Source organism: Macaca mulatta, chromosome 11 (assembly GCF_049350105.2).
Source record: "Macaca mulatta isolate MMU2019108-1 chromosome 11, T2T-MMU8v2.0, whole genome shotgun sequence".
Lineage (NCBI taxonomy): Eukaryota > Metazoa > Chordata > Mammalia > Primates > Cercopithecidae > Macaca > Macaca mulatta.
Window position 1 is genome coordinate 88,005,743 of NC_133416.1, and position 25,342 is coordinate 88,031,084.

Genomic DNA, 25,342 nt, shown 5'->3' on the forward strand with positions numbered 1-25,342 from the left:
AAGAATCCGTATGCTGAGAAATTTCCTTACAGCCTTCAATCAAATTCATAGGTTAAAACTTAGAGACGTTATTATGGTTATGTACTTAAGCTGTGTTCAATATTAACAAAAATTAAATAGTGAACACTTCACCTGATAAATATTTAGCACAAGCACAGCATAAGTCAACAAATTCCAACAAAGGTCAAATTTTACATGCATTGCATAGGCACCAGTTTAAATCTGTAGTGAGAAGTTTTGTATGTCTTTACCTTGATCTTTCCTGCCTAGTGACTAAACTGGTATTGTTGAGGTAAAAGAATATACATTAGCCACAAGAAGACTTGTAAAGAGAAAGGTGGAGTGACACAAGCATTCATGAGAGGTGCCTGCCCTATGCTACAATAAACTCTCTAGGTAGTCATCGGTTTCAACAGACTTTGGAGAGAATAACAGTAGGTAATTCAACATTGAGGACTTTTGGCAGGGCAAATGGATTTATGGACTTTGGGTTCTAACTAATGAATTATTACTTGGTTCCTATTGAGGAAGGAGTAATGGGTTACCAAGTAAAACAATATAGTTTATAGATCTCAAGTGACTTATCTTGTAACCAATTAAATTCATTAGTTGAATGGTCAATCCCACTGAAAGTCAATACAAAATTCAAATAGTCATTTCAATATACTTGTTTCACCTTAGTCTTCTTGAAACCATTAGTCAAGAAAGGATTACAATGTAGATTTGTTAGAAAGACATACCAGCCTAACTGTATATTTTCCATCATTGCCTTAGACAGTAACGTTTAGTCAGTAGGAGGTTACTACTTCAGATTTACCTGGGAAAGAATTAATTGTATGTTCTTTTTAGACAACCTCAGCCCCTATTAATGATAACTAGTTCTACCTGAATTTCTAGGTGGCTTCATGTGACCACTAAATAGCATAGACTACATGCAACAGTCACCTGCTACGCAGTCCCTTCATTGGTACCAGAAGATCAACATTTGGTTTTATATGAATGTATAAATCCTGGCTGGATCTAATTTAGCAGGCTAAACTATATTTTATCATCTGTCCAAGGAGCTAAAAACAAAAAATTAAAATGTAGTTCCAATCTTAACAATTTCAACTGTTTGTGTAGAAAAGACATGTTTTCTATGAAGAAGACATATGGTTGAATTTAGTTACTAAAATCTTAGTGCCATACCTCTCGAATAGCTGTACAAAACTCACTCTGAAGCACTTTTTTGAGGGATTGTAGCTTGTGCACTGGTACTTCTCCAGATTCCTGTAGTTTTTCCAGTAATTCAATTGCTCTTGCAACATCTGAATGAAAAAAAAAACCAAAATAGAGAAACCTAGAATAAATTGTATCTCATCAGCTCATAGTACTATTATTCCAACTGGATGATGACATTGAAAAACAAGTGGAATTAAATTGCATAATCAGAATTTATATTCATAGCTTATTGGTCTCATCTTTTGGTTAAAGGTCATTTTAACTTGTTCCACACATTTGTCACTTCATACATTTTCTTTGATGGGATTTCATGTAATTTGTGTCATACAAATGAGTTTGAATATTATGTCAGTAAAGAAGAGCTGGACACATGTCTATTATTTATTCTGATACTGCAAAAACAAAACTAATTCTGTCAGTTTTACCTGAGATGCTTCCTTTCAGTTCAACTTTTCCTTTCCTATTTCAGTTTGTCATAGCTACAACATTACATGTATTACTATAATGAATGGATTGCTGTGCATCTCTGCAGTTTGTCTATAAACTTCTTGAGGGTAGGAACTTGTCTGGTTTGGTTACCATTGTATCCTCAGGGTATAGTACATCATAGTGAATAAAATTAATGTACTTTTCCCATTTCACTGCCATTGGATTATTCCAGACCCTCGTCATCTCTCCTCTGTCCAATTGGAATTATTTCTTCTCCTACAACCTCTTCAAATGGTCCACAAAGTTACTTTCCTAAAATAAAAGTCTGATCATGTGCCCATCTACCAGCCTTTAGAACAGTACTAAACAAGAGTTTTCAATAACAAGTTATTTTAAATGCTTCTCTTTCATTTAACAATATCAAAGGTTCATGTATCAAGAAACATGTAGTCTTTTATAGCCATAAACTTTAAAATTCCCTGGATTATTTCATATTGCCAAGAGAAAATAATTCAATAAAGGGCCATTTAAAAATACTTATGGGTGAGCTCTTCTATCCTTGTGGCTGCAGTAAATAACTCACTGAAAAACCACTGAGGCATTTATGTTATAGGATATGAGGTTTTCGATTCCTAAGTGCCTAGCTCCAGAAAGCATCCTACATCCCTGCCATCAGCTCATAAATTTATCCATTCACCCATCCATCCAGTAATTTGAGTTTCTGTTATTAATGCTTGGTGCCAGCTTAACAAGAATATGATACCCCTTTTCAAAGCTCACAATCTAATGAGAAAGAAATATAATAGCACAGCCACCTACAATAAAATTGTTAGCACCTCAGAATCTGGGTGGGGTTAGCATAGGTGTATGTATCTAACTGAATAAAATAACAAAAAGTGACTTTGATGGAGACTGTCTTTGAAGTAGTCATTCTGATTGCCAGTCGTGGGCCAAAGTAGCACAAATCATTGAATCAATGTGACACTGCCAGTTTCTAAAGTCTACCTTTTAGTACATAAACGGGAAGTCTACATAGTCAATTTGGCAAAACCAGATACTTCCACAGTCAATAAGGTACCAAGCTGAGATTTTATGCATTTCTAACTGCAAAAAATACTCTACCTAGGCTGCAGTAAGCCATGATTTCACCACTGGACTCCAGCCTAGGAGACAGCGTGAGACCCTATCTCTAAAACAACAGTAACAAAAATTCTACCTAGATGCCCATGGATGCATGGAACTCTCTGACCTCATTTTTTTCCCCCTAAAACTTGCTCTTCTTTTCTTTTGTTTCATATTTCCAAAAATTTCTTCCCCCAAACAAGTCACCTTCTCAAGCAAAACTATGGTGTCTTTCACACTCCCTTTGCATGCAGATAGTCGGCAAGTGCGGTAGATTCTATCTCGGAATTGCCTTTTGTAAAGAGCCCCATCACTCTCAGGGCAGTCTTCATCATTTCTCACTTGCAGTACTGGAATGTCTCCTAACTGATCTCCTTTAAATTACTCTCCTTTTTTCATTCCATCCGCCACATTGCTTCCATAGTAATTATCGTGAATGGTAAACCTAATTATTATTCTCCTGCACATAAAACCTTCCCTGGCTTTCTACTCCCTACAGAGTACAGTTCAGAACACTTAGGGTTACATATAAGGCTATTAACAGCCGACTTCTTGCTCATCTCAGAACATCTCCTCCTGTCCATCCTACAGTGGGGCCATCCCAACTTTTTGCTGTTGCTAGGACGTGCCACAGAATTCCACACCTATGCCTTGCACATAGCATTCCCTGTTCCTGAAATTCAATTCATTCATTCATGCAGTAGTGCTAGCCCTGGGCTGTGCACAGGAGACAGCAGTGAAGGAGATAGCTCCTTTCTCTTGCTTTCATAGAACTCACAGGGTTGAAGGGGAGGAGTCATAGACATGCAATAAAGTGGGTGTGTTCTATAAATGAAGCACTACAGGCTTGTCCATGGATGTATAACAAAGACATTTATCATCATCAAAAAGTCAGGGAGGATCTATTTGTGGAAATAACTGCTAAGCAGAGTCCTAGGTAGGAGGTGTAAGTGGAGAAAGAGGGAAGAATGTTCAAGACAAAGGGAATAAATGCAGATCAAAGGCTTGTTAAGAGAGTGTGGGATATTCAAAGAAATAAAAGGCATTTATTATAGCTAACGCTGAAAACAGGATGAGAGTAGCAAGGGATGAGTGGCGAGAGATGAGGTAGACAGAAATCACATCATGGTGAGTGTTTAAGGCCATATAAGGGCAGACTTGGCTTAAAAACCATCTCCTCAACGTCTTCCCTGACTCTCTGAAGCAGCTTCAGTTGCTATCATGTCTGCATTTCTACAGCTCTTTGTTCACTCATCTGTTATAATAATTACTACCCTCTGTTTGCAGGTACATCTCCCTCCTTTATCTCTGTGAATGTATACACTTCTTCAGATGTCAGAAACAAAATATCTTATTCATTGCATCCACAGAATTCCACATCTCTGTGTCTTAGCACATATCATCCTAGGATGTACCTAACATCAAGGATATGCCATACATTTTAGGATGTACCTAACAAATATCAAGTGTCTAATGCACATTTGTTGAATGAATGATGGATTCATTGATGAGACTGGCTCAGGAAGGCAGGTGTTAGAGGTCTGTGTCTGCATGAACCTGTAACTTCTCGTGAATCTACAACTCCAGATTATTATCAGCCTTGCTTCAAGCCTTGCTTGGATCTGGACTAGAAGAGAAAGGCAAGCCTAAATGTGCAGGCTGAAGAGTATTAGAGACCACACTGGGTGAAGTCCAACAAAATTGAAAATGATACTAACCTGAATATTTTTAGTAGTTCTCAACCTGGGCTGTGCATTGAAATTATCTAGGGTGCATTTAGAAGTTACTAATGTCTTAAACCTATGCCAAACAAATTAAACCAGAATCTCCACAACAGTGGTTTTCAGCCTTAACTGCATATTAAAATCAACCAGAGAGGCTTTAACAAACACAAATACCTAGGTTGGTCCCACCTGGATAGTTTCTGATGTGATTGGCACAGAGTGGGGGGCTGGTCATGGGGCTTTTTAAAGCCCTTCAGGTGATGCTAAAGTGCAGCCAGGGTTGAGAACCTCTGCTACGGATTATTGGTTCTCAACACGAATGTGTTTAAGAATCACCCAGAAGAGCTCATTGAAATGCAGATGCCTAATCCTCACCGCATTTGAGAAATGTTGATTCAGAAGGTGTAAGGATAAGTCCCCAGAATATGCCTTTTAAGTACATGCTCAAAGTGATTCTGTAGTTGTTAGTTTACAGATCCCAGAGAGAGAAGAGTGAGCAAAATGATTTTTTTTTAGGTTTCTTTCATTCCAGAATTCCAGAAACCGTTGTACTCTCTAGTATTCTTTAATACAGTCTGTAACATGGTACTGAATGGGATTCTTTGACGAGTGTCAGAATTAGTCCTAGAAGCCCACAGGTGACAGCAATTAGTGTTAAGGAGGTCGTTAGCAAAGGCTGCTGATTGGAACCACCTGTGAAGTTTTTAAATCCCTGACCTACTACCACAGACCAATTAAACCAAAATCTCTAGGAGTGGAATCTACTAAACAAGTTGTTGGTTTTTTAATTTTTGTTTTTCAGTTTCCAGATAATTTCTAAGGCCATTGAAAGCTGAGAAAAATATTATTCAAAAAAGAGTCATCAAGGAAACCAGACATGTCTCCATTAAGACTCATGAAAGCTGAGCCAACCCTTTTCTATTAACCACAGGCCTTTCCCAGTCCTCATAAGAGGTCATTGGGAGATGATAGAAAATTAAAGAATTGTTAAATCATTAATTTGACACACTACTGGGTCTTTTGCTTCTCTTCCAATAACTAAGTAAGGAAGGCTCTGACAGAAACAATTGTAGCTACTGGGTGTGCCTGAAAGAAGGGAGACTAGCATCTCTTTCCTGGTGGCACAGGCAATGAATTTGGTGACCCGCTTGCCCTCTCTGTCTGAGCAGAGGGAGACAGCTGAAAAGCAGTGCCCATTGGAGCCTATACCATCTTGGGGTACCCCGTAAGCCATCTAGTGGGTGCCCCTCCACGGGAGTCTTGCAGTATAATGTCAGGGATACACAGCAGGTGGTAAAAGCCAAAGGAAGTCTGAAAACCTGAAGTGGGAGAGATCAAGTTCCTCCAGCCAGGCCTAGCCATTTTGGAAACAAATAGGTGGGAGTGATAAACGGATATGAGGCTGGAGTGTTAAACAGCATTCTGATACCCTTAAGTTCTGTAAGAATATCAGAAACCTGCAAGGCCAGGTTCCGGAAGGAAGCAAAAGAAGGCTTCAAGTCAGCAACATACTTTTATTCCTAAATCTATTGGAATAAAGTGTGTGTGGTTTATTTATAACAGTTCCCTTAGGTTCTTGTTCAGAACCTCCTGATGCTTGTTTTATGAAACTCTTCTATCACATTTGATTAGTAACAGAGAAGTTTGGGTTTACTAGTATAACTCAGATCAAGAGGAATAATACATAAGAACTGGAGAGGCTGCCAGGTAAGCACAACGAAAGCAAGAAGGATTATTTTCCTAGAACCTACTCCTATTGTCTACCACCTCTGATGAATACCACTCTCTCAATGCATAAGGCAAATACTTGCATATTACACTTGCCCCTTTCCTCTCCCTCACACTTCCCATTCCATTAATCCTTACTCCTAAAAGCAATAATAACCGTAGTAAACTTTTACTGAACATCTATGATATGGAGGTCATTGTATGCTAAGAGCTTTGCATTTTTAACCCATTTTTATCCTTATAACAATCCTTATAATGCCAAGGAAAATATTGAGAGTTTAAGTAATTCACTAACAAGTAGGAAATCTGGGTTTCAAATCTAGATCTGAGTGATTCTAAACCCTGTGCCTATTATTATTATTATTTTTTCAATCATGGCTTTACTTTTAGAAGCTTCTTCTTTGACATTCAGTAGTTTTATCATAGCTCTGTACTCTGTAGGCTTTCTTGGTCAGAGACTGAGTTCTTAATCTTTCTCTCCTCAATAAAGATTCACCTTTATTCTATCTATCAGTATACCTCTGACAAGTAGTACTCAATGATCATCAGAGTCACCTGGAGAGTTTTACGTGCTAGCCTTCACTGTCCAGTGGAATTACCTGGGAGCCCTAAAAACATAGATGTCTGGATACTACCTCCTCATATATACCTGTATTTCTGACTTTCTCAGTCTGGGGCATGGCCTGGGAATCAGGATTTTCAGGCACCAGTGATTATAATCTATAGTCATGTTGTGAATCACTGATGGCCTGAGATACACACTGGGAATCCTAATAACAATGTTACTTCTAATACTCATTACTGTCACATATAGTGTTGATTATGTCCTTGTTCTAAACATTTTACTTCTCTTAACAGCCCTTGGAGGTAGGTACTGTTATTATCCCTGTTTTGTAGAGGGGGAAACTCAGATCCATAGAGTTAAAATTGCTTCTCCAAGGAAATAACTCGTAAGAAGTAGAACTAGGATTTGAGTCTAGGCAATACGGCTCTAGAATCTGGGCTCCATTTGAGATGTGGCTTAGGAATCCAAACACTTAAAATCATTCCAGGAACTTCTCCTTCTCTAAGCTAATCTGATCAACAAGTCCTTGCTTGAGGTTCTTAAATTTTAGTTAACATACAAATTTGCCCGTGGACCATTTAGAGGCGTTTTCCCTTATTCTCAGGGAGTATATTCCAAGATCCCCAATGGATTCCTAGAAGCACAGCTAGTAGTAAACTCAAATGTCGTCTATCAAAACACAATTGCGTTCATGTCTTCTACTCACAAATTTAATGACTTTTCCATTGTAATTAAGCACTTATCATGCACTGTGGCCATGACTTGCAGTTTAAGGTGCTTCACCAGCATGAATTTCTTTTTCCTTCTTCACAATTTCATGGATAGAAGATTCATTATTACAGCAGATCTTAGTGACCTCAGCATCTGACCTTTTTTTCTCTTTCCCTATTAAGTCGATCTGTTTCACCTTTTTACTTAAAGGAAGCACTTTATGGGTTTTCTTTGCCATATCCAAATTGTCGGCATCACTGTTCTTGCACTTTGTGGCCATGATTAGTAAAATAAGAGTTGCTTGAACATAAGCACTGTGATACTGTGACAGTTGGGCTGATAACTGAGATGGCTTCTAAGTGACTAACAGGTAGGTAGTGTACGGATATCCTGGACAAAGGGAAGATTCAGGCAGAATGGACTGTGATGGTGCCAGATTAGAATGGTGTACAATTTAAAATTTATGCATTGCTTATTTCTAGAATTTTCAATTTAATAATTTTGGATTGCAATTGACTGAGGGTAACTGAAATTTTGGAAAGTGAAACCGCAGAAAGCAAAACTACATATAAGCGAATATTAAAAACTGAGACGTAAAAAAAGAGAGGCAGAAGTGGGGCCTTAAAATCTGTTCTTTTAGTACTCATCTTAGATGATTCTGACGCAGGAAGTGGTTCACAAATGCACTCTACAGTCACTGAGTTTAATACATGGTCCAGAACAAAGTGAGTTAATGGCCATCATTTATTCAGTGCTTACTTGTCTTACTTAGATCACCATGTAAAATCCTTACTATTATATCAAGAGATTACTCTTATTTATACTGCACAGTTAAAGAAAGATAAAAACAACTAAGGCTCAGAAAGATGAATCATCTGGCCCAAAGCTATACAGCTAACAATGGAGAGGCCAGAATCCAAAACCAGCTGTGTTTGACTCCAGTGCCTGCGCTCTTGTTTATTCCTCTACCCTGCCACAGAAAAGGGATTCAAAATAAAACAATAAAGATATGGCAAGTTAATTTTTTAGATACAGCAACATGGACCATTGTGAGCTTGGGTAAACAGTTATAACACTGCTAAAAGCCTCATATTACATTACAGTATTACCAATGTGTTTATAGTGATAACAGTGGATCATTGAAAGATGATCACATCATCATGAATTGCCTGATAGTAAAGTTCCACATTGTCAAAAGACTTCCTTCAAAATAGCTGGAACATTATAAACAAAACAAAAACAAGAACAAAATATTGGAACTTAAAAATATTAGAATTTAAAAGGGATGAGCTTACAATGATCTAGAGGAGTTCAATTATCTTTTCATTCTTTAATGATGAGTTTTCATTAACCCCATTGACATTTAGACTGTGGAATTTGACTTATGAAGCATCCAAAGCTGGAACGTGGATAATGATGCAGCTGGGTCATTTAAAGTTACTGTTCACTAATTCCACAAAATGTGTTGAGCACTCAAGCTAACAATATGAAGTATCTATCCCAAAGCTATCCACAACCCTCGAATCCCTTGCCATCTTTAACTACAGAAACTGAAAAGAGAATGCACTTCTTTTTCCAGACTCTACTGCAATTTTGCCAAGTTGTTTTAAGTGTAAAGTCACTGGGTATGGCTTCCAGGAAGGCCTTTGAAACGGACAAACTGCTGGCACAAGCCTTCAACATTTTCGTCTTTGCGACCTTCCTCTTTCCCCTTTCTTTTTACAGTTATAATGCCTTGAAGTGCCTTGGAGGTAAAACTCCCATTGTGTGATCACGAAGATAACTGCCAAGTGCTAAGGATGGTGGAGTAGGAAGAAGGAAAGGACACAGGCCTAATGTCCTCACTGAGCTGTTGTACTAGCCCTGAACTGTCCAACCCCATGATTCTTGTCTGTGAGAAAAAATATATGCTTCACTGTTTGGTTTTCAACCAAACACAATCTAGCTGCCAGGGAAGCAGGTGACTTTAAAGGTACTTTACTAGGTTTCAGGGATAAGATTGATGCTGTAGAGACACTGGAGTAACCTACAGCGGTCTTTTGATTAAGATCGTCATGGAAGCCCCTCTGGGAAATGACCTTTGGATTGAGACTGGAAATGTCAGCCATGTAAAGATCCAAGGGAGGAGCATCCAGACAGGAGAACAGAAAGGGCAGAGATGCTAAAGTGAGGGAGTAAGCCTGCATGTGGAAGGTCAGACAAAACCAGTGTCAGTGGAACACTGTAATCAAGGCAACAAGCAATAGTAACAGTGATGTGCTGGTAAATAAATAACACTAGCTCTCCAAAATGAATCAACAAAGACCGAAAAAGGGTCCTGATTTGCAGCAGTTACTGATATCTGTGGTGTACATATTCCTACCACAGACAGTTTCAAGTTACCAATATGATATCAGTGGCTTGAAAAACTCTTGAATATTCAGCTCTCACAAGCCAGAAAACACCAACGCCAGCACACTGCGGGAGAGGAGACAAAGTTTGACAAGTAAATGGGAGTCAGATTTTGGACAAAGACTTTATTAGAGGATTAGATTTCTGTAGAATTGCCAGACAAAGCCACTGGAAAGTATTCAGCAGAAGAATGATGTGAGTGATTCACATTGTATAAGCATCCCTATGAACATTGTTTGGAATACTAATAATCATGGACCAATGGTGTACATAGGAAACTAGTTACAAAATAGGCTATTATAGTGGCCTTGGCAAAAGATGGTGGAAGCTTACACTAGAATGGTGGCAGTGGGAATGATGACACATGGACAGTTTTAAAGCACAGTTGGGTGGAAGAAGAATCGGTAGTGTAACGTCGTGCACAGCTATATGATGACGGTGTCCACAGAATGAATGTTAGGCAGAAAAATGATGTATTAGTGAATAGAGTCATGTGTCTTAGCAGTGCTTCATAATTAGTTGTGGCTATTGCCTTATCTATAAGCAAACAGTGTCAATAAATTTAATAGGTACCCAGAATAACGAGGTAGAAGAATCCTGAAGACAAAATTATTTTTAAAGAAAACAATAAGAGGGTGGCATTTTCTCCCATTATTCTCTTCCTTTCCATATGTGATCCCTAAATTTGGGTCAATAAGGGATTATGTAAAATGTTTCATCACTGCACCAAGTGGGTGGAGAATGTGAGTAAAGACCTGAAAGTCGGAGAGACGTGGAAACTATAAAAGGTGGTAATATCAGCTTTATACAGTTATTATGAGGTCTAAATGAAAATATAAGTATGAGATTTTGATATATTGTGCCTCCCATATGACACATTTATGAGATCTGTGTCTTTTCCTAAACCTTTACTCCTGTGAGTCCTCACTTCCTGTTCTGTTAGTGGCAATGTTAGAAGAAGAAATGTAAAATTTCAGGAAATAAATTTTGCAACTCAAATTTCCTTTCATAAGGTACTACATGTCCTCCTTTTTTTTTTTTTTTTTTTTTTTTTTTTGAGACGGAGTCTTGCTCTGTCGCCCAGGCTGGAGTGCAGTGGTCGGATCTCAGCTCACTGCAAGCTCCGCCTCCCGGGTTCACGCCATTCTCCTGCCTCAGCCTCCCGAGTAGCTGGGACTACAGGCGCCCGCCACCACGCCCGGCTAGTGGTTTTTTTTTTGGCATTTTTTAGTAGAGACGGGGTTTCACCATGTTAGCCAGGATGTTCTCGATCTCCTGACCTCGTGATCCTCCCGTCTCGGCCTCCCAAAGTGCTGGGATTACAGGCTTGAGCCACCGTGCCTGGCCTACATGTCCTCCTTTTAAAAATGTATACTTGAGGAACGAAAGTTTAGGTAGAACAGCTATAAACAACTATATCTAGCCATAGGTCAGTATTTCCTGCACGGTATTGCAGAAGTCCCCATTAAGAGTGTATTTTTGAAAACACTCATGAAATACTGACTTATTACTAGCTTTTTGAGGTGCCTAAACATTTTACCAAATAATGCTCAGTTGAAAAATCTAATACAACAGTGCATGTGTACCAACATAAAATAAATGGTAAATAATGCTTTGTACTTCTGTCACTGTGATATGAAAGGAAACTGTCAATTTAGAATTTACTAATGAGACATGACAATCGATGCGTCCTACTCATCTGAGCCTCATCTCTACTTTAATCTGCCAACAACTTGCCATGTTCCTCAAATGCAGACTAATTGGCAAAGCCAAGGAAAAACTGGTTCAAGTTAAATGTGTTTAAATTTTAAAAACTGACTCAGGATTTTGTTGAAAATACCCAACTTTATATTTGTTATCAAAAACTAAATGATCATGGGATTTGGGACAACACTGAAGTGGATCACAAAAAATGTCTGACAATACTAGAGTCATGAATTTATATAATGACAAAATCCTGGTATTGACTGCTCAAAGTGTTTCTCAGACCTACTGCAATGAAGGGAACAATATATGATACAAAATGAAAAACTATAGTTCTTAAGAGATTCTCTGGAGGTACTTACTTCATTTGAAATCAGCAAAGTCTCAGGATACAAAATTAATGTGCAAAAATCACAAGCATTCTTATACACCAGTAACAGACAAACACAAAGCCAAATCATGAATGAACTTCCATTCACAATTGCTTCAAAGAGAATCAAATACCTAGGAATCCAACTTACAAGGGATGTAAAGGACCTCTTCAAGGAGAACTACAAACCACTGCTCAGTGAAATAAAAGAGGACACAAACAAATGGAAGAACATACCATGCTCATGGATAGGAAGAATCAATATTGTGAAAATGGCCATACTGCCCAAGGTAATTTATAGATTCAATGCCATCCCCATCAAGCTACCAATGAGTTTCTTCACAGAATTGGAAAAAACTGCTTTAAAGTTCATATGGAACCAAAAAAGAGCCCGCATCTCCAAGACAATCCTAAGTCAAAAGAACAAAGCTGGAGGCATCACGCTACCTGACTTCAAACTATACTACAAGGCTACAGTAACCAAAACAGCATGGTACTGGTACCAAAACAGAGATATAGACCAATGGAACAGAACAGAGTCCTCAGAAATAATACCACACATCTACAGCCATCTGATCTTTGACAAACCTGAGAGAAACAAGAAATGGGGAAAGGATTCCCTATTTAATAAATGGTGCTGGGAAAATTGGCTAGCCGTAAGTAGAAAGCTGAAACTGGATCCTTTCCTTACTCCTTATACGAAAATTAATTCAAGATGGATTAAAGACTTAAATGTTAGACCTAATACCATAAAAATCCTAGAGGAAAACCTAGGTAGTACCATTCAGGACATAGGCATGGGCAAAGACTTCATGTCTAAAACACCAAAAGCAACGGCAGCAAAAGCCAAAATTGACAAATGGGATCTCATTAAACTAAAGAGCTTCTGCACAGCAAAAGAAACTACCATCAGAGTGAACAGGCAACCTACAGAATGGGAGAAAATTTTTGCAATCTACTCATCTGACAAAGGGCTAATATCCAGAACCTACAAAGAACTCAAACACATTTACAAGAAAAAAACAAACAACCCCATCAAAAAGTGGGCAAAGGATATGAACAGACATTTCTCAAAAGAAGACATTCATACAGCCAACAGACACATGAAAAAATGCTCATCATCACTGGCCATCAGAGAAATGCAAATCAAAACCACAATGAGATACCATCTCACACCAGTTAGAATGGCGATCATTAAAAAGTCAGGAAACAACAGGTGCTGGAGAGGATGTGGAGAAATAGGAACACTTTTACACTGTTGGTGGGATTGTAAACTAGTTCAACCATTATGGAAAACAGTATGGTGATTCCTCAAGGATCTAGAACTAGATGTACCATATGACCCAGCCATCCCATTACTGGGGATATACCCAAAGGATTATAAATCATGCTGCTATAAAGACACACGCACACATATGTTTATTGCGGCACTATTCACAATAGCAAAGACTTGGAATCAACCCAAATGTCCATCAGTGACAGATTGGATTAAGAAAATGTGGCACATATACACCATGGAATCCTATGCAGCCATAAAAAAGGATGAGTTTGTGTCCTTTGTAGGGACATGGATGCAGCTGGAAACCATCATTCTTAGCAAACTATCACAAGAACAGAAAACCAAACACCGCATGTTCTCACTCATAGGTGGGAACTGAACAATGAGATCACTTGGACTCGGGAAGGGGAACATCACACACCGGGGCCTATCATGGGGAGGGGGGAGGGGGGAGGGATTGCACTGGGAGTTATACCTGATGTAAATGAGGAGTTGATGGGTGCTGACGAGTTGATGGGTGCAGCACACCAACATGGCACAAGTATACATATGTAACAAACTTGCACATTATGCACATGTACCCTAGAACTTAAAGTATAATAATAATAAATAAATTTTTAAAAAAATAATCTTAAAATAAAAAAAAAAAGAAATTGATTACCTACACAATAAACATATCTTTAGATACACAAAGCTTAAGATACAGCCTTCTTTGTTAAACAATTGCTGTTATGTGGTTAAAGTCAATAATGCATTCCCAGTTTTCCTAGGAACTATATTTAGCATTTTGTTCTTTTTCTTCTTTCCTTTTTTATTTTTTTTTAAATTCTTATTTTCTTTCCTAAGCAGCTAAAACTGAAGTTTGATTTGCCTACCACTACCCGAGACATCATGAAGTCAAAAGTTTTACCTTCCTTTCTGTTTCAGCTTTCATTTTTTTCCTCTTTATTATATTTGATGTCTTTCCTTTTTTCTGTATTTTTACCTCACTTTCGTATTTAATTTTGTACATATTTTTTATATCCTTACAGCCAACTATAGCTTTATTCCTAATCCCAGTTAAATTAGCTTATTTCATATTTTCTTGTTTCCAAAAATGTAATCTGTTTTTGCATGTCTGAAAGAAGTTGAACAATCTACTGCCTGCCCTCGTTAGCGAAATCCTAGAACACCTGTTTCCTACCAATTTTGGTGTCCAGTATAGAATCGTGACCGTGGCAGACACCTAAAAATTGTTTGTTGGGGCTGGATGCGTAATCCTGTAACCCCAGCACTTTGAGAGGCTGAGGTGGGTGAATCACTTGAGCCCAGGAGTTTGAGACCAGCCTGGCCAACACGACAAAACCCCATCTCTACTAAAAATACAAAAAATAGCCGGCGTGGTGGCGGGCGCCTGTAATTCCAGCTACTCGGGAGACTGAGGAGGAAGAATCGCCTGAACCTGGGAGGCGGAGGTTGCAGTGAGCCAAGATCATGCCACTGCACTCCAGCCTGGGCAACAGAGTAAGACTGTCTCAAAAAAATAAAATAAATAAATAAATAAATAAAATTGTTTCTTGAATAGAATTGATTGCATTAAATCAAATATTAAATACTGATTTATTATTTGCAAAACCAAAATATTGCAAGTATTTTCTCTGATTCTGTAAGTTGTTTGTTTACTGTGTTGGTAGTTTCTTTGGCTGTGCTGAAGTTTTTTTAAGTTAATTAGGTCCCATTTGTTAGGTTTTGGTTTTGTTGCAATTGCTTTTGATATCTTTATTATGAAGTCTTTGCTAAATCTGTCTTTTACCTTCCTTTCTGTTTCAGCTTTCATTTTTATTTCCTAGATTATCTTTCAGGGTTTTTTTTTTTTTAATTTTAAGTTTTGTATCTAAGTCTTTAGTCCATCTTGAGTTGATTTTTGTATGTGGTGTAAGGAAGGGGTCCAGTTGCAATCTTCTGCATTATGGCTAGCCAGTTATAACAGCACCATTTATTGAATAGAAAGCCCTTTCTCCATTGCTTGTTTTTGTCAACTTTGTTGAAGATCAGATGGTTGTTGGTGTGCAACATTATTTCTGGGCTCTCTGTTCTGTTCCATTGGTCTCTGTGTCTGTCTTTGTACCAGTATCACGCTGTTTTGGTTTCTATAGCCTTATAGTGTAGTTTGAAGTTAGGTACTGTGATGCCTCCAGCTTTGTGGCTTTTTTGTTTTTTGCTTTGCTTAGTATTGCCGTGGCTATTTGGGCTCTTTTGTGGTTCCATGTGAATTTTAAAATAGTTTTTCTTTGTAATTATTTCAAGAATTGTAGTTTGATAAGAATAGTACTGAATCTGTAAATGGCTTTGGGCAGTATGTCCATTTTAATAATATTAATTCTTCCTATCCATGAGCAGAGAATGTTTTTTCCATTTGTTTGTGTCATCTCTGATTTCTTTGAGAAGTGTTTTGTTATCCTGATTGTTAAGATCTTTTTGCCTCCGTAGTTAGCTGTATTCCTAGGTATTTTATTCTTTTTGTGGCAGTTGTGAATGAGATTGCATTCTTGATTTGGCTCTCAACTTGAATGTTGTTGGTGTATGGAAATGCCACTGATTTTTGTGCATTGATTTTGTATCCTGAAACTTCGCTGAAGTTGTTTATCAGATCAAAGAGCTTTTGCACACAGACTATGGGGTTTTCTAGGTATGGAACTATATAGTCTGTAAACAGGGATAGTTTGACTTCCTCTGTTCCTAATTTGGATGCCTTTTCTTTCTTTCTCTTTCCTCATTTCTCTGGCTAATCCAGTACTATGTTGAGTAGGAGTGGTGATAAGGCATCCTTGTCTTTTTCTCATTTTCAAGGGGAGTGCTTCCAGCTTTTGCCCATTCAGTATGATGTTGGATGTGGGTTTTTCATAGATGGCTCTTATTATTTTGAAGTATGTTTCCTCAATGCCCAGTTTGTTGGAGGTTTTTTTCTAACATGAAGTGATGTTTAATTTTATAAAAAGCCTTGTCTACATCTATTGAGATTATCATATGGTTTTTGTTTTTAGTTCTGTTTATGTGGTGAATCACAATTATTGATTTGTGTACATTTGAGCCAATGTTGCATCCCCAGGATAAAGCCTTTTTGATTGTGATGGATTAGCTTTTTGATGTGATGCTGGACTTAGTTTGTTTACATTTTGTTGAGGATTTCTGCATCTATGTGTATCAAGGGTGTTGGCTTGAAGTTTTCTTTTTTGTTGTTGTCTTTCTGCCAGGTTTTGGTATCAGATGATGCTGGCGTCATAGAATGAGTTAGGGAGGAGTCCCTCCTTTTCAATTTTTTTGGAATAGTTTCAGTAGGAATGATACCAGTTCTTTATATATCTGGGCAAATTTGGTCATGAATCCGTCTGATCTTGGGCTTTTTCTGGTTGGTATGCTGTGTATTACTGATTCAATTTCAGAACTTCCTGTTGGCCTGTTCAGGATTCAATTTCTTCCAGGCTCAATCTTGGGAGGTTGTATATTTCTAGGAATTTATCCATTTCCTCTAGGTTTTCTAGTTTTTGTGCATAGAGGTGTTCATAGTACTCTCTGAGGGGTTTTTGTATGCCTGTGGAGATGGTGGTAACATCCCCTTTGTCATTTCTAATTGTGCTTACTTGGATCTTCTTTTTTTATTTATTGGTCTAGGTAGCACGCTATCTATCTCATTCTTTCAAAAAACAAGCTCCTGAATTTGTTGATCTTTTGTCTGGTTTTTCATGTCTGAATTTCCTTCAGTTCATCTCTGATTTTGGTTACTTTGTCTTCTGCTAGCTTTGGGGTTGGTTTGTTCTGGTTTCTCTAGTTACTCTAGGTGTGATGTTAGGCTGTTAATTTGAGATCTTTCTAACTTTTTGATGTGGGCATTTAGCACTATAAAATTGCCCCTTAACACTGCTTTAGCTGTGTCCTTATGGTATGTTATATCTTTGTTCTCATCAGTTTCAAATAATTTCTTGATTTCTGCCTTAATTTCATTGTTTATCCAAAAGTCATTCAGGAGTAGGTTAATTTCCATGTAATTGTATGGTTTTGAACAATTTTCTTAATATTGATTTCTATTTTTATTGTTCTGTGGTCTGAGAGTGTGGTTGATATGATGTTGGTTTTTTTGAATTTGCTGAGGATTCTTTTATGGCCGATTGTGTAGTTGATTTTAGAGTATGTGTTATGTCAGGCAAGACGGTTTGTTGAATAGAATTGATTGTATTAAATCAAATTTTCATATTCTATTTATATAAGTATTTGTATTCACTAGTTAACAATGATGCCATGTCAAACTCTATTTGAAAACATTCAGAATCCTTACAAATATGAATTCTAAGAAGATGAGGATTTAAGGAACTGGACTCCATCTTTTTATAATGATTAAATATAGTTGTATAAGTGAAGCAGAAAAGAACAGAAGGGTATGACTTGAAAATAGGTTGGAATTCATTTTATTAGCACTCATGAAAATTTTTAGGGAAGTCATTTTTTTAAGCTCTCTGGGGAAGATATTTTAAAGTACCTTATCCAAACTACAACAGTTTACATGCAGACAACTTTTTTTAGAAAATGAATATGATGAGCACTTATGCACTACCTAATTAAGTACAGTAGAAGTGCAGCTGTAGGAATAAAATAAAACCGCTATGTAACAGATTAGCAACATGATAAAACTCAACAGTGCACTGCTGGCTTCCCATCCTGTCCATCCACACTGTTCCTTATTTACATTCCATCTATGACCTCAATTGATTTCAGATGCAGCTAGGTGAAAAAACAGAACACCTTTCACAGAGCTTCAAGTTTAACTTAATTTGAAGTATATGTATTTTACCTTTACTTCCATAATTTCTTATCTGTCTAATGATCTCTCAATAAGAGTTAAATCATTATTGCTGGCATGTCAAAATGCAAGGCACAAAAATATACCAGTTGTAACATTTTCCTAGCTTAGTACATAAAAAACAAACTACCTTTTATATTGGTAGTGTTCCATCTGTGCGCATTGTAAAAATTGAGAGATTTTTCCCTGTAATTATTATCAGTAAATCCCAGTTCCCTTTTATAGCATTCAGGGAATTGGAAGAGAAAACCTATCAGGAAATTGCTGAAAAGACACCCCATCAAGTTTTCTGGGTGTTTTCGGAGCGTTTGTTATAAAGAAACTGCAAATTTAACTTTTCCTGTCCTCAAATACATCCTATACTAGCAAATGGATGAATATTTTTATCTAAACTGACACTTTGATATATAATTCTGCTGTAAAGCTCCTTAATAATGTTTCCTCTTTTATCTTATCACTGCTATATCATACTGTCATCCATTTTCTTCATTACTTTGAGAGTTGTATGATGAGGTCAGTGTGGTGCTATCTACATCTTTAAGGGGTAATTAGAGGGCAAAGTAAAGCTTGATGTTTGCAGAAGTTGTTATGGTGAATAGTACATCTATTTTGTCGGGAACATTATTACTACAGGGCAGTATAAGAGATTATTTATAGTTAATTTTTGTATATAGTGAAAGGCAGGGGTCCAGCTTCAATCTTCTGCATATGGCTACCCAGTTATACCCAAGAACATTTATTGAAGAGAGTGTCTTTCTCCCAATGCTTGTTTTTGTCAGGCTTTTTGAAGATCAGATGATTGTAGGTGTGTGGCTTTACTTCTGAGTTTTCTATTCTGTTCCATTGATCTATGTGTCATTATTATTTTTTTCTTTTTTTTGTACCAGTACCAAAATGTTTTGGTTAATGTGACGTTATGGTATAGTTCAAAGTCAGGTAGTGTGATGCCTCCAGCTTTGTTCTTTTTGCTTAGGATTGCTTTGGCTATTTGGGCTCTTTTTTGGTTCCATTTGAAGTTTAGAATAGTTTTTTTTCTAATTCTGTGAAGAATGTCATTAGTAATTTCAGACAAATAGAAATGAATGCGTTAATTGCTTTGGACACTATGGCTATTTTTATGATATTGATTCTTCCAATCTACAAGTATGGAATGTTTTTCCATTTATTAGTGTCATCTCTGATTTCTTTCAGCAGTGGTTTGTAGTTCTCCTTATTGAAATCTTTTGCTTCCTTGGTTAGCTGTATTCCTAGGTATTTCATTTTTTGTGTGTGGCTATAGTAAGTGAGATTGTATTTTTGATTTCACTCTCGATCTGGACGTTGTTGGTGTATAGAAAGGCTACTGGTTTTTGTACACTGATTTTGTACCCTGAAACTCTACTTAAGTCATTTATGAGTTCTAGGAGACTTTTGGCAGAATCTTTAGGATTTTCTAGGTATAGAATCATATTGTCAGTGAAGATATATAGTCTGACTTCTTCTTTTGCTATTTGGATCCCTTTTATTTCTTTCTTTTCCCTGATTGCTCTGGCTACTTCCAGTACTGTGTTGAGGAGGAGGAGCGAGAGTGGGTGTTTTTATCTTGTTCCAGTTCTCAAGAATGGTTTGACCTCTTACCCATTCAGTATGATGTTGTTTGTGGGTTTGTCATAAATAGCTTTTATTATTCTGAGGTACGTTTGTTTCTTCAATGTTTGTTGACTAGATGTTGAAGAAACATACCTCAAAATAACAAAAGTTATCTATGACAAACAGACTAGGCATCAAAGAAACGTTCTGCTTTAATATTTAAACATTATCAAAACATTAAAATATTAAAAACCGAGTGGAGTACTTTATAATAATAAAATAACAACTGAGAGATAAAAAATTAAATGTAAGGGGTACAAGTGCAATTTTATTACATGGATATATTGAATAGTGGTGATATCTGGGGTTTTAGTGTAGCTATTATTGTCTGATTAATGTATGTTGTACCCATTAAGTAATTTTTCATCACCCACCTCCCTATCCTTTCAAGTCTCCAATGTCTATTATTCCACACTCTATGTCCATGGGTACACATTATTTTAACTCCCACTTATAAGTGAGAACATGTGGTATTGACTTCGTTTCTTAGTTGTTTCACTTAATGGCCTCCAGTTCCATCCACGTTGCTGCAAAAGACATGATTTCATTATTTTTTATGACTGAATAGTATTGCATGGTGTATATACACCCCATTATATTTACGCAATTATTCATTGATTGCCACTTAGGTTGATCTTTGCTATTGTGTGATCAACACACGATTGCAGGTATCTTCTTTTTATAAAGATTTTTTTTTTCCTTTTTGTCGATAACCAGTAGTGGGATTGCTGGACCAAATAGTAGTTCTATTTTCGGTTGTTTGAGGAATCGCTATACTGTTTTCCATAGAAGCTGTAATAAGTTACAGTCCCATTGACAGTGTATAAACTGTTTTCTCTGCAGCCTCATCAACACCTGCTATGTTTATTGACTTTTTAATAATAGCTATTCTGACTGATGTATGATATATCTTACTGTGGCTTTAATATGTATTTATCTGACAATTAGTGATTTTGAGCATTTTGGGATTTTATAGAGTAAGTATAAATCCTAGTCCTAGACTTTAGATATTTTTCTATGTTTATAACAATCTTTTACACTTTTTCCTATGTGGGCAAGACCATCACTAAGCTTTTTATTTTAAAATTAAAATGAAAACTTATGAAAATAACTGAAAATAATATAACTAAATTAATAATTTTAACTTAAATAAGAGTAAGTATATATTTGTAAAATTTACTTATTTTTAATCAACAAATAAAAATTCCACAAACATTGTATACAACGTGATGTTATGAAACATGCACATACTATGGAATGGCCAAACTAAGCCAATCAACATATGTATCACCTTACATACTAGTCATGTTTTTGTGTTGAGAGCACTTAAAATCTACTCTCCTAGTGATTTTCAAGAACACAATACAATGTTACTAACTAAAGTCACCATGTTTAACGATAAATTTCTTAAACTTATTTTTTCTATCTGAAATTTTGTATCCTTTGACCAAAATCTCCCTAGCCCCCATCTCCTAGTAACTACCATGATAGTCCCTGTTACTATGAGATGAATTTGTTTTATTCTACACGTAAGTGAGATCATGCAGTATTTGTTTTCCTGTGTCTGGCTTATTTCCCTTAACATCATGTCTTTCAGATCCATCATGTTGTTGCAGGTGACAGGATTTCCTTATTTTTCAAGACTGAATAATACACAAAAATGTGGTATACATACACAATTGAATACAGGTTGAATATCCCTAATCCAAAATTCTTGTGACTAGAAGTGTTTCAGATTTTGGATATTTTTGATTTTGGAATATTTACATATACATAATGAGATGTCTTGGGAGTGGGACCCAATTTTAATCATGAAACTTTTTATACTTTGTATATACCTATATATGTAGCTGAAGGTAATTTTATGCAACATTTTAAATAATTTTGTGCATAAAACAAAGCTTGTGTACATGAGATCAGGTGTGGAAATTTTTATTCACTTTTTTTTCAAAGATTCAGCAATTAGTTTTTTGAAACATCTTTTGGTTCATGATCATTTACTTATTATTACTTGCTTTTATCTGTATTTTTTCTTTATAGTTTGACTAGCTGAGAGAGTGTGTGTGTATGAGTGTGTGTGTGTTTTAATGATCATACATTTCTTCAGAATTCCAATCTAGTGACATATTGCTTCTTTTCATATAGAGGAGATCATTTCTTTCTACCATTTAATTTTGATATCTTCTTTAAAGTAAATGTTATTTATAATTTTAAAATTTCCAAGGATTTTTTTTTTTTTTGAGATGGAATGTGGCTCTGTCACCCAGGCTGGAATACAGTGGCTGGATCTCAGCTCATGCAACCTCTGCCTCCTGCGTTCAAACAATTCTCCTGTCTCAGCCTCCCAAAGGATATGGTTTTAAGAAGATTATACTTTTGCACTTTGTATTTTAATTTTGTTATATATTGGTCAGAGAAAATTACCAGTGTTATTTCTCATTTTGGATTTTAATAGCATTTTTGGAGTTCCATATGGTAAATCGTCCACAGATGTTTAAAAATAATAGATAATACAGATACAAACATATATAATATGTATGCTAAAGCTTGTTAAATGATTTATTGAAGTCTCAAATAGCCTTATTTTATTTTATCTCCTTGAGCTGGCAATCTTTGAGAAATTGGTTGAATTGCTAATTTTTCCCACTAACAGTTTTTGCCTCATACACATATATTTCAAAGCTATGGGGATAGGTACACAGTTGGCTCTAGGTTTAGGATGCTAATGGCATCTTGGTAACATTTCTCTAAGTTAAATATCACTCTTTCACATTTAATTTTGGCTCGAATTATATTTTGACTGATATTTTAATATTATATTGCTGTATTTTTGTGTTAACTTTTTCCTAGTATTTCATTTTCTATTTCTTTATTTTCAAACTTTCTTTTTATGATTGTCTCTTTTTCATAGCAGCTTATTATTTTCTTGGTTGTCTCTGGTATTTATTTTCTAAAGCATATAATCAAATCATTCCATTCATTTTACATTCTTGGGGATAATTTATTTTAGATAAGTTCTTTCATAAAGATGGAAGTCCTCAAAGAGCTAGTATTTTTTTATTTAATATTTGTACTTAAAGATTTAGATTAAATTGTATACCTCCATAATAAAATTGGTATTTTCACTCTTGTCAGTATACACAGTTTCTAATAATAAGAGCCTATTTCTAGGACTAGGTGTGCAGGTGGCTAAAGAATGGAGTGTTCTGCAAGGAAAAATGAAGAGATGGTTTGTCACTTGTGTGGCAGCCCAGTCACTCCGGGCCTTTGAAAAGTGTCTGAGGATATTGCTATGCCTCTTTTCCTATCTCAGCTCTCACTCTACTATTTGCATGTCATACTTCAGAGAAAAAGCTGGGGCTTTAACTAGCAACAAGTGCTGCTGTTTCTCAGTGTAGAGAAGTGAGAGAAGACAGAGTGGATCCACCTAGTGATTCCAATTCAGTTACCAAGTGTTTGATCCAGGACTCTCTTTCACCTGTTGTCTTTGAGTTTATGGTTTTTCTTGCTTTCATGAGGGGTTGGAGGGGGTTGCCTTGCACTTGCTTTCTCAGGTTCATGTTTTTGGGTTCCTTTTTCTAAGAACCAGACACAGAGAAGGGAACAGTAGACACCAAGGCCTTCCTGAGGGTGCAGGGTGGGAGGAGGTGACAATTGGAAAACCACCTATAGGGTACTATGCTGATTACATGGGTGACAAAATTATCTGTAAACGAAACCCCAACGACACACAATGTAGCCATGTAACAAACCTATGTATGTATCCGTTGAACCTGAAATGAAAATTGGAAAAAACAAAACAAAACAAAAAAGAAAGGAGCTAGGAACTAGAAAGGTGGGGAAGCTAACTTTTCAGGACGGATAATTAGGAAGGCATCTCAAAGCTCAGACTTCCTGGTTCCAATCTCAATTCAGTATTTGCAAATTGTGTCTTTTCAGACAATTAACCTAACCTAAGTTTTATTTTCAGTGAAACAATGATCATAATAGAACATACCTCAGAGTGTGTGCTGTGTGTGTGTGTGTGTGTGTGTGTGTGTATTGAGGATTAAATAAGAGAATACATGAAAATACTTAGCATTGTGCCTGGCACACAGTAAATGCTTAATAAATTTTACTGTGGGTGATTATTACCATTATTTTCACTCATCAGTCTGATTTTATTGTGTGCTATATTTCAGAAATTCTTCAAAATGTTTTGTGTTCATTAAAATCTTTTTTATCTCCAGTGCCTTTTAACATTTACTATTTGCTTTATATCTTTTTGGCAGCTATGATGTTTGGAATGGGAGGCAATGAGGACATATGTGCTTAACCCACTATCTTGATTCATTGTCATTCACTTACTTGGAAAATGCATTATAACATTATGGAAAAAACAATGGACTTGTAAGTCAACAGTCCTTGTTTCTAGTCCTAAAACTGTAACTGAAATTTTTGAAATTTGTTTAATTAATCTCAGCTTCAGCATCTTTATCTATAAAATGAGTGTTTGGATGAGTTTATCTTTTCTGGCTCTAAAGAATAAATGTTCTGCCTAAAAGGATGGTTTGTTTATCAATAGTGCTATTAAATTAATAGAACAACAACAAAAAAGGCTATGAAAAAAAGTGATAGAGGGCAATTGTGGATTCAATATAGTATTACACCAACCTGGCTTTTTAGAGGAGAATGGAAAATGAAAATGCTTAAAGAGTAGGAAGAAATAAAGAGGATCCCTGTTTCAAGGTAAACTAGTAATAAATATAAGAAGGTAAAAGAAAAATAATTCTTTAAAAGTGTCCTAGACATACAGCCAAATTTTAATGCTTCTATGTGCCTGAAATTAATCAATCTGTATAGAATAGACAATTCAAATTGAAGCTCCTCCAGTGATAATCAAATCAGTACTCATAAATTTATAGGTGAGCAAACCAAAATCAAGTAAGATAAAGTAATTGCCCATGATCTAAAAGTTGAGCATTTCTAAGTACTTAGCCTGAGATATCAGTGATGAAGTTAAAACCAGGACAAAGATACTCTGAATCCCAGGACAGATCTTTTCCCACTGTACTACTCAATATTTAATTAAAAATTTCCAGACTTGCTTTTGTCAATTAGTCTTAAATATAGATTTAAGTTTAGTTAAGATTTAAGAAATATAGATTTAGATTTAGTATTAAAAATAGATTGCTATATACACAAACGTGTACCAATCATAAGAATGATTCTAACATTTTCTAAATCAATACTCACATATCTACTATATCGATGTTAAATGGCTACGAAATTCATATGTATAAGTAATAACAGTTGTAATAAAATTTGACCCAGGGGAAAGAGTCATGAAAATGACCTAAATAAATGCTATATTTTAACATATCTAATGATATGGGAAGTATGTTTTATCAGAGTTAAATATCTATACACATCTATGAAAACTTATTATCAAGTAAAAAATAATTATTGGAGAGAGGTGACTTAAGGTATTTAGACTAATAAGAGAGCTTACTGAGGCAAGAAGATCTATTTCTATACTTTTCTGTAGTTGAGACAATAATGATAGAGAAAAAAGTTTACCTTTTTAAAGCTCATACACAAAAGGTGATATTTTTAAAAACAACATTCTAATAGAATTATCTCTGTGGTTTCAATT

The 25,342-nt window shown here is 36.1% G+C and overlaps 1 protein-coding gene across 2 annotated transcripts in view; it reads right to left on the bottom strand.

The window, feature by feature from the left end:
• LIN7A (lin-7 homolog A, crumbs cell polarity complex component) overlaps positions 1–25,342 on the bottom strand; it is a 151,356-nt gene that overhangs the window by 96,300 nt on the left and 29,714 nt on the right. The window contains exon 2 of one of the 2 annotated variants that reach the window (XM_001087299.5): positions 1,189–1,307. The exons of the other annotated variant lie outside the window; for it this stretch is intronic. Within the exon in view, the coding sequence (XP_001087299.1) occupies positions 1,189–1,307 (119 nt within the window). The remainder of the gene's footprint in view (positions 1–1,188; positions 1,308–25,342) is intronic. 2 annotated transcript variants of the gene reach the window in all.